Source organism: Phalaenopsis equestris, unplaced genomic scaffold, assembly GCF_001263595.1.
Source record: "Phalaenopsis equestris unplaced genomic scaffold, ASM126359v1 Scaffold000161, whole genome shotgun sequence".
Lineage (NCBI taxonomy): Eukaryota > Viridiplantae > Streptophyta > Magnoliopsida > Asparagales > Orchidaceae > Phalaenopsis > Phalaenopsis equestris.
The window spans coordinates 258357-273793 of NW_018164603.1; the positions used below are offsets into that span (position 1 = coordinate 258357).

The window sequence follows — 15437 nt, forward strand, 5'->3', positions numbered from 1 at the left end:
ATTTCAATAAAAAGAAATAAAGGTTAATGTTGTTCAAGAAATCATGCTTAAGTTTATGAACATATTTTATTTCTTCGTTTGTTGTAAGATAGAACAGTCTTAGAATGATGTATGATATGAAATATCACACAACAATTAATAAATAAATAAAATAAAGATTTGGTGTAATTAAAGTTAATATGTATGCGATAGGACCATTGACTATTAGCAATTTAATATAAATCTTTACCTAATCAAAATTTAATTTTGAATTTATTGCTGGTAGTAGACATTTATTCTCTGTTTTGTGATTATGTCCATTCATGATTTATGGACATTGTATATTATTTGTGAGTATTTGGTTGTGTTAGATTTATTTAATTTGTTCAGCCTAATAAATCACTAGATTATTATAATTGATTTTATAGAAAAAGATAAAAAAATTGTGACTATGTATAAAATCAGGCTTAATTGATGATCATATTTTGTTTATAGTCATCACTAGATAAAGAATTATTGAGATGATGTATCAAATGAAATTTGTATCATGTAAGAATTTTGATGTGTATAGATGCTTTATAGACATATGCAAAAAAAAGAAGTTATGTTTTGAATTGTTTCCACTTAGGATTTGTTCAACTTATCCAGATAAACAGCTTATCCTGATAAGCTGGCTAGCTGTTTTGTTTGTGCGTTTAGAAAATAGCTGATTTTAGATAAATGACCATTCTGCCCCTTTTTTGGATAAGCTGTTTAGCTGTTTTTTGTGCGTTTAAAAAACAACTAATTTGCAGATTTTTCTAGATAAATGACCAATCTGACACACAACAATTGTGTTGTTTTGTTACAAAACTACAATAACTACACATTAGACATTTCAGAATCAATAAAACTCCTTCATAACTGTAAAAAAAAACATACACCTCATTTAATAGTGAGTATCAAGAAATCTAAAAAAAGAAGAAATAACATGTTAAAATTACAAGTAAAAGATTGAAAATATTTATTTTAAACTGCAGAAGCATGTCACGATCAATGTTGTCTGGTTGGGACACTGTAGAACCCCGAGCAACATTATCGGTTGGGATACCGCCGAATCTTGAGCAACATTTTCTTTTGGGATACTTTAGAATTGACTGGACTGTATACCCACCTGAAGAGCTTAGTCGTCCGGTCCGTCTGCTTACTGCGGGCAGCTGTAGAACTGCCGCCCGTAGCTATGTGGTTTGTGCGTCGTGAGTAACAAAGACGACAGTCCGCAGCGGCATAACACTCGTCCGGAGTTCCTCGAAAACCTGAAGTTCATCGTCCTACAATTATTAAAGAGAAAAAACGTCAGTCGTAAGATCAGATAAATTAAAAAAAAAGTTAAAATTGAAAATAAGAAACAATATTGAATAAAAAAATGAAATTTGATTAGAAAAAAATAGAAATTGAAAATAAGAAACAATATTGAATAAAAAAATGAAATTTGATTAGAAAAAAATAGTATACGTGAGTACTCCGAGAGCCCATAAGGGCCAAAGTCTCATCATGTATTTAAGAAGCTCACGAAAAAAATAAAGATGAAACATAAAATAGAAGAACACAAAAAAAGGGCTGGTGTGAGGGCTCAGACAACTCTCCGCGCCAACCAACGAATCTGTCACTACTATATGATAGTTGACCTCGTAGAGAAATGAGTTATTAGTTACCTTTAACTCACATATAATCAACCTCCCATGTATTACATGTCCCAACCACCAAAAAAAGACCATTCGGAGTAGCCTAAAACCTGCGAACTCAAAAAGAACAGAGGTATTTGGATGCCTTCACGGTGCTTATACACAAAAAAAGCCATCCAGAAATACCTCATAACCTGATGCATCCAGAAGAAGAAAGCTACTCGGTTGCCTTCATTGGGATTTAACACGCAACGCGAACACACAATGAGAAATAGGCCATCCAGAAGAACCCATAAGGTTCGGAATCTCATCATCTACCTCACAAGCCCACCAAAAAAAAAAGTATAAAAACATACAAAACTCAGACATAAAATAAACAAAAGGCAATCACATTAAAGTTTCAAATCCAAAAATATCCGTGATACAATTGAGATACAATAAAAATAGAAGTTCTTAAATTAACAAGTCAGTCCATTCAATATTCGAAAATTTCATATGCTATCTGCTCTTTCAACGTTGCCATCTCCGATGCACCTTCGCTCTCGTTTGTCAGCAACTTGTGATTCCATTTCTAGCTGTGGTATGGACAGTCTGACATGGAATTCAAATGCTTTTGGCGGGAGCTGGAGCTAATCATCTTATGCGAGAGTGAAGTCTACATCCAATCTAGAAGGGTGTCATCGAATATAGCTAATCATATATGTTATTTTTCTTGTACAAATCATAGTAAAACATGTACAATATCATATAATATCATGCTAGTAAAAATATTCAAAATAGTCAAATTTCGTAGTAGATGGGAGTCATCTCCCTCATCTTATCAACACTTTTATCATATCATATTTACCTCTTATAACTTCTAATCTGTATTAGGTTTGCACCAATAAACCATTTAAAGGAAAGCCCATCGGTTCAACTGAATCATAATAGCTAGCCTTTCTTGTGTATACATATTTCATAACACTCATAACATGTTCGACCAACTGTATTATACTCAATATATGGCTTATTATACCAAACATAGTGTATGTATAGCTTGTATGTAAAGCAAAATATTAAAGTCCATAGTAGTAAATGTATACATGAAATCATATGCACTAATCGAAACAAAAGTTGTAGGTAAAACCTGGTTGTAATGACACTTGTGCCAATATTTCATAATATTTCATTTTAATTATATTTTAGTGAAGTTTATTTAACTCAAATTTGGAAATATGCCTCAAATATAAGAAATACCCAGTAAATATTCAATATGCTTATGTTAAAATATGCAGAATGGCTAGGACAACAACATATTGGAAATAATATGGTGAAAACCAAAATATTGAGAATTCTTGTTTTTGCGTGCTTTGGACATATAAAAATAAGAGAAACATAGAAAAACAAAGTCATTGAAAATAGAGGCAGGGTAACGGTAATCTACTTTGTGCAATCAACTTTTCTAACTAGCTGTAGGATGAAAACCATGCCAGGACCCCAAAAAAACATTATTCTCTCTCTCTCTCTCTCTCTGTTTGTTTTTCTCCTAAATTTCCAAATGCTCTCTTCGGTTTAGGTAAAACAAGCCATGGGAAGATTTTGTACGGGGCAAATTGGTGGAATTCATGTCAAAATAATTGCCATGGTATAGTTGTAATTATGCAAATTGTTTGGACTAAATTAAAATATGTATTTAAATCTTTTTATATTTTGAAATTAAGAGTTCCAAAAATTATGAAAAACTATTTATTAAAATAGGTTATTATTTCTAGGATTCTTTGGTGAAAACGGTTTGCAAATTAGATGTTTACTGGCTCAAAAAAATAAGTTTGTTTCTTCTCTTGTGTATTTCTTAAGAAATTATTATTGTATTATTAATCTTTTATTTTTAAATTTATAGTTCTCAGAAAAATATAGAAAAATCATGTTAATAAGAGTTCATCATTCTATGCGTTGTGGTGAAGATTTGTAAATCAGACTCATAACGAGCTTAAAAAAATTATGCAAAGCTTATAAATTAAAGTTTTCTTTTATATGTTTTCAGAGTATTTATTTATTATTTTTGAACGAATTATTTAAAAAAATTTACTAAAGACCAAAATAACGTGAAAATTTATTTTAATAGACATTAAAGTATTTGTTAACAAATCATACTCCCGAGTATTTTGGCTGAATCCCATATGCATAAGAGACTTGGATATTACAACCTCATAGATACGTATCCTTATTCAGAGGATTTTCTTTCTTTTTTTTTTGGCCTATCATGTCTCTGAGCGCATTTTCAAGCATATGATTAAATTTGTTGGGCTCTCAATAGGCTTGCATCTCAACTTACATGTTTCTTTCAATAGGCTTTTTATGTATTTTTATTGTGATATGAAGTGTTTTTTGGAGATCTTGCAACTTGAATTTTAAGAAAATACTTTAGTTTACCTAAATCTATTACATCAAATTATTAGTGTGGCTTTTTGCTGAAAGTTTACACTTCGTTGTTAGTCTTTATAATCATGATATTGTTGGCATAAACTATTTTTGTGGAGCCTTCCCTTGAAGCCGTGTGCTTCACAATTAATGTATAGCCGCATTAGTTTTGTTTGTATCCCATGTTTGAGCTTTTTCTTGGCAAATTTTTTGAACTATGCCCTTAGAGATTTTTTCAATCTATACAATGAATTTTTTTAGTTTACATACAGTTATTTCTTTTTCTTAGCAAAATTCTGAAGGGGTCTCTATAGAAAATTTGTCAACATAGAAATGTATTCTTGTTCTATTTTCTAGTCCCTATTAACTACTAAAGATGAAAGATTTTTAAAATGTCATTTTAGCATTTGGAGCAAAGATTTCAGGATAATCCATCTCACATGTTTGAGTGTAACCTTTAGTCTCTAGTTTTTCTTTATATGTTTACACTGAGCTATCAAATTCAATAAAGATCTGTTTGCATCTTATTGGTTTCTTTCCTTTTAATAGCATCCTAATTTCCATTTTTTATGAGTTTTCATTTTTTCTTTCATATTATTATTTCAACTCACATTATTTAAAGTCTTAGAGATAATTTAAGTATAAAAATAATATGTAGACTGGAATGAAGAATTGATGAGTATGAGAGATAATAGTAGCGATGTTCAGTGTAAGTTCTACTTTTATATATAGGCTCAATGATTCCCTCAGTAGATCTAGTAATAGAGATTGATTTAGTTAATTGGAATTGTGTAGATTGAGATGCATTTTCATTTCTTGTAGAGACTTGTAATTGCTGAGCTGAAAGGTGGGTTTGGTGCAAGTTTTTGTAAGAGTGGCTGTTTCTGAAATAGAGATGTGTATTTATAAAAAAAAATACTCTCAAATTTCTTGGGAGAAATGTTTTTTAAGGTATTCAAGTAAAGTATTGGTGTAGGAATCATGCGAGAATCATTAACCTAATGACTTTTATTATGAACCAGTTTATGATGTTTGTCAATAAGACAACTTTCTCAGTATCACAAGCAGATGGCTTTACTTTTGTTCAATTAACTCATTTTGTGGTGGTTTATGCATATTAGATGACTTTTTGTATTATTATTTTTAATTACAATTATTAAGAGAGTGAATGATAGAAATTTTTTGACATTGTTAGATCCTTTGTTTTTATTTTACTATCAATTTGATTTTTATTATATTAAAAATGGTGAGAATGATCTATCACTTCTTCATTTTTTGTCAAAAGATCCATTACACTTGGGCGTCATCATCAATAAAGTACAGAAATTACTTAGCCCCAAAAATATTTGATGCAGAGCATAGCCCTAATTGTCACTATGAATGCGGGAAAAAGAAGTTTGTTAGGTTCTTGGGTCAATTATTAGAAAATTAATACCTTTGTGTTTGTCTAACTCATAAGCATCACAATGAGATTTTATAATATTAATTTTTGAGAAAGTTCAAAATTTATCTGGCTTGTTTATAAAGTATTTTAGCTCCAAACTGTCTAATCTGTTCAATGTTGTCCCTTGAATTTTCAAATTTGATCCAAATTAGTCTTTAAAATTCTCAAATATGTTCCCAAATAGTCCAATAGAGAAACTACTTTGGATCCTATTGAAGAGTCAAAGGACTAAATTGAACATATTTATTATTTGTAACTAAAATAGCCCCATAACTTTTTTAATGGACCTTTTTTGGCCCGTTTCTCTTTATTTTTTTTTAATATTCATGGAAGATTGTTTGGAGAATAGCAAAGGAAGGATGGTCAAGTTGTAATTGTTTGAGTCATGTTCTTTTTTATTGGATTTATAGGTTTTATAATGTAAAGATTACATGAAAGCTTGTGTGTAGCTTTCTTGATCATTGAATTCTTTGAGGTGGTAGAAACTTCTCAGCTAACTTTTCTATTAAAAATAGGAAAATTTACATATATACCGCACAATTCTCTTGTATTTACATAGATAGCACCTAAGCTTTCATATTACATTTATAACTTAGGTGTCAAAAACCAATGCATGAAATGGTGTTTTTCACTTTTAAAATTACGTAATAGTGCTATTTTTGATGTGATATTAAAAAATTGTGCTATATGTGTAAATATGAAAATTTAGGTGTTAAATATGTAAATACATACAAATTGTGTGTATGTATGTAAATACTTCTCAATAATAGGGGTATTTACATTTAAATACATAATTCTCATGCATTTATGTATTTCACACCTAAACTTTCATATTTACACAGTGCTAAAATCTTTAATATCAAATAAAAAATAACACTTACCAATTTTTAAGGTAGAATACATCTTTTCATGCATAGGTTTAAAGTACTACCTATGTTAGGTGTGAGCGTAAATATGTATAAATTGTGTTCTACATATGTAAATTTTTCTTTAAAATAAATGTGTAGATAATAATGTGAAGATCAATGAAGGGTTCACATCTCTCAGTGTTTTATTGACCATGGAAAAATAAACTTGTATAGTTCTTAAATAGAGAATCTACATTATGCTACAGTGCAAAAATTTCCCTAGAAGCCAATAAAATACAAATATGGAGAAAACCATAAATAACTATCTATGTCTCGGAAATTATTTGCATGACCCCCAATGCGAGAACATGAAAAAAATAATCCTATTAAAATGTGGTTGCATATGTGACGGAGCAAATATTTGTTAGAGGATACAATAGGTTAAATGAATTAGTTGGAAAGAAGAAGATGTAGCTTGGGGGATAACGGTTTTGGATGGTGTAGAAAACAAATCTGAAAGAGAATTTTGATCCTGTTGAACCCAAACCTATTCTTTGGCTTGTGCCCAAGGAATAGAGCGCTGAATCCGAGAAAAGCTGAAAGATAATGAGAGAAAGAGAGAGAGAGAGAGAGAGAGAGAGAGAGAGAGAGAGAGAGAGAGAGGGGGGGGGGGGGGGGCAAAGAGCGGTATTCCTGGACTCTTTTGCATCTTTTTATTCCACACAACCCAAAGTTTATAAGTAGGATGAACGGAAGAGTTCCCTTTTACATGGGGGTTGAGAGAGAGAGAGACTTCGACCTTTTACACCTGCCAAGGGTCCTCTATTTACAAAAGAGGATAATAGAGAAACATAATATTTGAAAAGTGCCCTTGCTTTAAGGAGTGCAGTACAAGGTATTTTGGTCTTTTTATCATTCTAAAGCATTAGAGTACATCGATGATTGGGTGGCTGGCTGGAGCTGGGTGGCCAACCCATGGAGGCCAACCCAAGGAGGCCGACCCGAGGGGCTGGGTGGCTGATCTGAAGAGCCGGTGGCCAACTCGCTGAGTTAGGTGGTCGATCTGCGCAGCAGATGGCCGACTCGAGGAGTTTGGTGTCCGACCTGAGGGGGACGACCAACTGGAGCAAGGTGGTCTACCAAAAGGGGGAATCTTTGTTTGTGCGACTCCGAAGACGATTTATCCTGGTTCGGTAAGGTGGCATTTTCCGGACAATACAGATCCTTTTTGTTTTCCTAATATTTTACCACGTTAGTGGTCCTCTATGACTTGATTTAAATTAAATAAGGCCTAAAAGTTGGTCTCAAAGTCGTAAAACTTACCATAACCCCTAAAAAATTACAGGAAAATGAAGAAAATTAAATCTCATAAAAACTATTGAAGCTCTTACTAATCCTACAAACCACTTATTTTTTCCCTTTGCCCTCATTTTTCTCTAAAAATGATAGTTCTTCTTTGAGTACATTTTATAGATTGGGTATAAGAAGTTGTGGATTAAGAGGGCCTAAAGTGTAATAGAAAATTAGTGGAGGATACAGATGAAAAAAAAACCACAATGGTGTGGGAGAGTTGAAAGTGTAGCAGTAAAAGATCAGAAGTGGAAAAGTGAGAATGTCAGAGTAAGTTGAAATATTCAAGAAGCAAAGACCTCTTTCCTTTCGGGAGACCTGCAGAAAATTTATGTTTGCTTTCTCTGTTAACATTTTGATACATCTCTCCACAATTTGAAGATTTAGACACTTATCTTCATCACATCCAACCTGCCACATTTCAAATAACCAATACAGCTTGATTCAGAGAACCTATCTTTTAGAAAACTTTTCCTTAATTGAATGGCTGTTGCTGGTAGGTGTCCTTCTGACCCTTGCCAGCAGATGTGTCTTTATTGGTTTACTTTGCAATAAGTCAAACTGTGAAGTGTTATGGAGAATAGCAATCTAACAAATTATTATCATCGTATTTTGTTATTTTTTATGTTATGTTTCAAGTTGGACATTAAATTTGGATTTATTTGCCAAAGAATGACGTATCACATAAGTAAAAAATTTAAATCTTTTCTTTGTAATGCTTAGCAAGAATGATGTTATGCGTGATTCTTGAGTTATGCTTATTGTTCTCGTTTAATTCTTCTGAAGAATGTTTCAAGTGGACAAATTTTTGAATCGAACGTCATGTTGTTGCCATAATAAGTCAATTGACCCTACCATTCCTTGTTTTCCTATGATCATTACTACATTTTCAAATTTGATTAGCCGATTCATGTGTGTAGTATACGTTTTTTTTTTTTTTTTTTTTTTTTTTTTTTGTTAATATCTCACTTATTGGTGAAGTTATGGTTCTAGTGAATGCTGATGCATATGTTTTTGAATCTCAGGCGGCCTATGTGAACCATGGTTTGGAACATCATATGTCGAGGAAGACATCCCCTCATCCATTCTTGAAATTTGGGGCGATCCTCCCCAAATAGATCCATCTCTGCACTTACCTTTGAAGAATGAGTTTATTCCTGAGGACTTCTCTCTTCGCAATGCAAAAATATTGCATAATTCAATTGATAAAAATTATCCAAAATGCATCATCGACAACCCGTTTATAAAATTATGGCACAAAATTGACCTGACTTTCAATGTTCCTAGGGTAAATGCTTATTTCTTGATTACTCTGAAGGATGGTTATAGCAGTCTAAGGACTTGCGTATTAACAGAACTGTTTGTAAGTCTTCTTAAAGATGAGCTAAATGAGATAATATACCAGGTAATTTATTGGATTTCTTGCTAGTCCGTAGCTACTTTTCATCTTCCTGCAATTTTACTGATAGAGTATTCTTACTTTTTGTTTGGACTAATGCTGCAGAAATTTCAGTGGCTTTAATCATGATAGTTTTTATTTTTTCAAGTGCATGCTCAAGAAATAAATAGATTTTTGATTTCTTGATTAATGATTATTAAAATCCATTTTATAATAATGTATTGCGCGATTGGTATTTATTATTATTAACTTATGCTACAGGTTTATATAGCATTTTGGAGTGCATTTACTAGCTTTTAATGTTAAAATATTGGTAAATAACTACCAAAATGTTTCACCTTTTGCAGAAAATATGGATTTAAAGGTCCATATAAGCAAAAGATTCCTCTCCACTTCTAGTATATTCTGAAGTTAGTGAGCCAATTGCAGTAGTACTAAAAAAAGCCGTATCATGCTGGAACCAAGGTACAATACAAATTGCAGGTATAATTTGCTAAAAATTGGTCATTCGGTTGTATGGCTGGAAACTTAGTGTGGCGTAGAGAACACTAGGAATTCAGGAAGATACATGGACAACTGTCATATCTGTTGGAGGAACAGTGTGCTTTGACACCGTTCTAAAATTTTAAGGTGTTTAAGAATCGGACTTTGTGGGCAGAAGTTGTGAAGTGGTAAGAGGAAGTGAACATACGAAATCAATGGAGTTTGGAAGGAGGCTGAAGCAGTTTGGCGGCTGTCCAATTTGAAAACAGAGAGGCAAACAACATAACACTGAGCTACGGATGATAGGGAAGCTCCACTACCTATTATCTTCAAGATATAAATTCACTACTTGAAGAAAATTAAGTTACATCTATCCAAATAGACCAAAAACAGGGAGAAATTTTTCCAAATAACATAAAAAAAAATAATTTGTAAATCAGAAAATAACAACATATAAATTGTTTTCAAATAAAATACCCTAATTTTATTTTCTAGTAATATAAAATTAAGAGCCCACAAGACCTGAATAGCCAAAACAACTAGAAATTTCTCGCTACAGTAGCAGTATGTGGGATTCTTTTTCCCACGTTTGATTGGGGCGCGATTCAATCACTAGAAGTGTCTTAGTATCATGACATTTCATTAATATTGAACATGACAGAAATATTATAATCCTCGGACAAATCAGTTTTATAAGCAATCATTAATCTTCTTGATGACTCTAAATAAACCATCTGATTTTGGTTTAGTTTTTTATTAAATCCATAGACCCTTTCAATCTAATCTATGCTTAGTCATTTTCTCTAAAGACTTGGGTTTTCCTAAACTTGTTTACTTGCTTCTAATATTTAGCATTTTACTTTGCAATTTCTGTCATCACTTGCTCATATGAGGCGTGAATCTCTCTAATTCTAACCTCTACATCCGTGGTAGTTGTAAGCATTAGCACCAACTTCAATGGAGTTAAGAGAATTTTGGTCATATGCAATCTCAAATATGTTGTGACTTATGGATTGACTAGTGGATTAGTTGTAGGTAAACTCAACTTGCGAAAGAATGAATCCCGCTATTTGATGTTCTTTCTCAACAAACACTTGGTCAGATTTCCCTAATTTTGATTTACAACCAGTATTTTCCAATTTTTTCTTTGGGTGAGCTATTGAATTGAACTAAAATTTTATGCCCCCATTCTAAAAATGGTTTAGAAATTTCACATTTCTATTCATAAAGATGGTCTAGGGTATGTCATGAAGACAAACTCTCCCCAAAGTATAGGACTGCACTATGTGATGTGCCGGTGGTCTTGTAGTAAGAAATAAATGTATCTTCATGAACGGTTTACTGGTATCATAACATAATCCTTACTTTACTGCGCCCGTGCAAGCTCACCATAAAATCCATGCTTATGTCGAATTATGGTGCCTTTTGTAATGGGAAGGGGCGTGTATAGGGTTGTATTCTATCCTCGAGTTTTAGTCAAGGATATAATATGCATTGATTGACATGTTTCTTCACATCTTGTACCAAATTGGGTCAGTAAATTTTTTCACTTAGGAAATTCTTATCTCTACCAAAATGTTTTGTTATCTTTCTATTTGTAACATGCTCTCGGAGTGAACCTCAAGGAATGTATAGTTTATTCTGGAAGAATCAATATCCATTGAGTTTGTAATACTGCTTATACGATGTATCCTGACAATGAGTCTAAGGGCGCGTTTGGGGTAGCTTATTGGGCGCGGTAGCGGTATGAAAACGCCGCTGTCGTGTTTGGAAAACACGTTCACACCAACTTTTTTGTGCCACTCCGACACAGTTGGAAAATAATGTTAATAGATTCGCAAGCTGGGACCTTGCTGCGTCCGGCGTTAGCTTCGTGTGTTAGGTTGAAGAAATTCCTCCCGTGCCCCTCTCTGCTCCCCTCGTCCTCACCCTCACACTCAGCTTCTTCTTCCTCTCGGCGTTCGACACAAATTAGGTAACATTCCAACATGTGCTCTCCCTTGTCGTACCCCTCCTAACGAAACCCTATTTTCCCGCCTCAAATGAGGTATGCTTTCGACCCTTCACTTGTGCCTTGTTGCATTTTTGTTTGGATGCATCATTGCATGTTTTGGAGGTTAGATGCAGTTTTTACGGAATGTTGGATGCTAGATCTAAATTTTTGAATGGGTGGTTTTTTATATTTTACCTTCTGACGGTTTGGATGAGTGATCTGAACATAACTTTTCAATATTTTGCTTGATAAAGTTGCAGTAACTACTGCTCATACATTTGGATGATCACACTTCAACTGTTATATTATTTTGTGAATATTTACTTTTCCTATTGAAAGAAGAAAGGGCTAAACAAAATTAATGAATTTTGAAGTAACTACTTTCTTATTCCTATTCCTATGATAAAATTTCATGGTTCGAAATGTTGGAATTGCAATATTGGAATTTTGGAATGCTTGTGATCTATTTTCGGATTGGAATGCATGGGAATATTTTCAATTCTTGTGATTTTTAGAGAGAAATATAAGGGGGATTTACGTACTTGCCACTTCATTTCCTATTCAAATCCTATTCACTGTGACAAGAAAATATAATGGGGATTTACATACATACCACTCTATAATGGGGCATTTACATACAAAACACACAATTCTTTGAAAAAGCTCTTTAGTTGTATAATGGGGAATTTGTTGGCCTTGGAGTCCTATGTATATGGCAGGTGTTGAGATGAGTTGCAAGCTATCTTTGGAATGGGGCATTGGGCATTATTTGAATGCTTTGAATGCTGTCTAGATCCATTTATGCGGAATTGTAGCTATCTATAGTGGGGCATTTACATACTTGTCAGAGATATTGCATATATGCGGAATTGTTTATAATGCTTGGGAGGTCAGTAATGAAAGCTCTTATATTTTACTTGTTTATAATGCTTGGGGCATTTACATATAGTTTTATTTCTGCTCTTATATTGTCCTTGTGCTTTGCAATATATAGTGGGGAAAGCTTGGTAATGTTGTTTGGTACATTTCTATGGGGTTTTTTGGGTTCCTTTGATGCTGAATCTAACAGTGCAAATGAGTTTCATATTTTTGGACGGTAACTCTCCTGTTCACTGGCTTGTAAAGCCATGCACCCCCTTGTATATGCACCCTGGGCACCCCCTGTTAACTGGAATGGGGCTTACTTTGATGCTGAATCTAACAGTGCAAATGGTTGCTACACTCTGCCCTCTATTCTCTATTATTTCGTTTCTTTAGTTGCTCATTTATGCTTATCTAGGAGCATGTGTTTGCATGCGTTGGACGGATTTATGGGCCTTTACATATTGCTGGATTGGAGTTCTGGATATATTTCATAGATGCTTTATACAAGCTTCTTCCAGCTTTCTTGAGTTGCGCAGGTTTCCCAAAATGCTTTGATTTTATCGAGCAGTTTTGCCTGTATTCTCTTATATTTTCAAGCAGCTTTGGCTTTTCTCTAACACTGTGTTATCTACATTGGTTTGATGTGCTATTTTGAAACAATTGCTGTAAGGAGCTTTTTCTCCATTCGAGGATATACATATATGCTGCATCTTTTTGATGCAGGTTACTTTTTGGCCCTCCATTATGGGTCGTAATTTTGCTATTTTTACTTCACCTGCTTGTTTTAAGGGGGCCGCTAGTTTCTTGTGGTTGGTTTGGATGTCTGGATCGTTCTCTTGGCTCGGATGGTTCTTTGGAATAGGTTTTGGTTTTGAGGATTATGCAGGTCTTGGAATATTGGAGTTTATGCTAGTTTTTTGGAATATTGGAGCAGCTTTTTTAAATGTTAGTTTGACAGTAACAGCTATAGCCCTACTACCCTTTTTAAATTGTTCTTTACAGAAATAAAAAGTGTTTTGTTTTTATTATTGTTGATTGTATTATTAGTGGATAAGAACCTTTTTGCCCCACTTTGGTTTTATTGTACAATGTTTTAACACGATATTACATGTTGAGTTACTCTGTTTAACCATAAATTCCTCCTCTAGTTCCAACATGGCTAAGACGAATGAAGGTGGACCGTCAGCTATTTGGGATAAAGAAGTTACAAATATTTTCTGCAATCTCTATATTATAAAAAATGAAATCGGAAATAGACCAATCACGTAGTTCAACAAGGAAGATCGGCAAAATATTACAAAAAAAATTCAAAGAATTGACGGGAAGGGATTACAGCAGCTCAAATTTAAAAATAAATGTGATCAATTGAAAGAGTGGAAAATTTGGAAGGAGCTGAAAAGTGGATCCATCGGGCTGAGTTGGGATCCTGTTAACTGAACTATCGATGCTCTGAATGAATGATGGATTGAGAAATTGAAGGTAATAACTGCACTCTCATTTTGATTCTTGTATTTTTTGGTTATTGACTAAACCCCTCTCTTTCCATATAATGATACAGGCCATGCCAACCGCCAAGAAATATAGGCAGTGCGGAATTGAGCCGGAGTTCGAAGAAAAACTCGACATTATGTTTAAGGTGGTTGTCACGACTGGAAAACATGCATTCAACTCAAGTGAGATGGCCGATTTAGTGTTCTTATCTTGTGTTGAATGTGTATTCCTAAAGAATGCAACCGATATCCTTCATTGTTTTTGGTGCATCCGCTTATGAGGATTTATCTGATGGTCTTTTTTTGGTGATATACACATCTGGCACAGGATGATCGTCCTTGTGGGTTAAAGGCAACCAAGAACTCATTTTTTTGAAGGCCCACTGTCGCCATTCTGTGACAGACACGTAGGTTGGAGTAGTTACTAGTCTGAGACCGCACTGTCACTTTTTTTTTAAATGCGTATTTCGTTCGAACCGATTTTCCTTTATTTCGGTTCTCATATATAAAGCTTAATTTATTTTTATGATATGACAAATGATCCTTTTTGGTTGTTTTATCTCAGTAGCAACATGAACTCTAGGATTTCAGGGACCTCCCGAGTTGTGTTGTGTTACTGCGAACTACCAGCTCCCTTACTCACGTCACGCCAGCTTCATAGCAGTGGGAGACAGTTCTACAGTTGTCAGATGGGTGTTTTAACATGATGTGATTTCTTTCGTTGGGCCGACATTCCGACATACTCCTATGTCGACTGTGATCGTGGTACGATGGTTTCCCAAGAGGACAGTGCCACTGAGGACAGACGACGTCAGAGTTTTAAATTGAACATTTTAATTTGTTTACTCTTAATTGTAATTATATTTCTTTTTTTTTACTCACGAAATTGTGAGCATTGTATTTTAATTTTTGTAACTAAACTGTAATAGTTCGAGACATCTGTTTTATTTATTATTGTCCATATACAGTTCTGTTGCAAACAGCTCAACCAAACAGGGGTAAAATTGTCATTTATCCACAACAACTCCCAGTAAGCTATTCTGAATAAACTGTCTCAAACAGCAAGTCAGCTTATTCTGATAATCTGCAGATTATCAGATTATTAGAATAATCTGCTTATCAGTTGATTATAAATAATCAACAGCTGCCTCAAACAGACCCTATGTCTCTTGAAAATTCTTATACTCACAAAATTGTGAGCATTGTATTTTAATTTTTGTAACTAAACTGTAATAGTTCGAGACATCTGTTTTATCTATACAGCTTTGTTGCAAACAACTCAACTAAACAGGGGTAAAATGGTCATTTATCTAACAACAGCTCTCAGTAAGCTATTCTGAATAAACTGTCTCAAACAGCAAGCCAGCTTATTCTGATATTCTACAGATTATCAGATTATTAGAATAATCTACTTATCAGCCGATTATAAATAATCAACAACTGCCTCAAATAGACCCTAAGTCTCTTGAAAATTCTTATTAATGACATATCAACTAACCTTGATTGTATAGTAGTGATCAACA

General features: G+C 33.6%; 1 protein-coding gene and 1 long non-coding RNA gene across 2 annotated transcripts in view; both read left to right on the forward strand.

Annotated features, from left to right (window-relative positions):
* The window catches only part of LOC110022009 (nardilysin-like), a 124059-nt gene that overhangs the window by 69992 nt on the left and 38630 nt on the right, over positions 1-15437 (forward strand). The window contains exon 12 of the mRNA XM_020720772.1: positions 8711-9090. Within this exon, the coding sequence (XP_020576431.1) occupies positions 8711-9090 (380 nt within the window). The remainder of the gene's footprint in view (positions 1-8710; positions 9091-15437) is intronic.
* Positions 12939-14896, forward strand: LOC110022010. Its single transcript, XR_002293720.1, has 3 exons — positions 12939-13903; positions 13983-14321; positions 14480-14896. It is a non-coding gene; the product is annotated as an uncharacterized LOC110022010 (long non-coding RNA).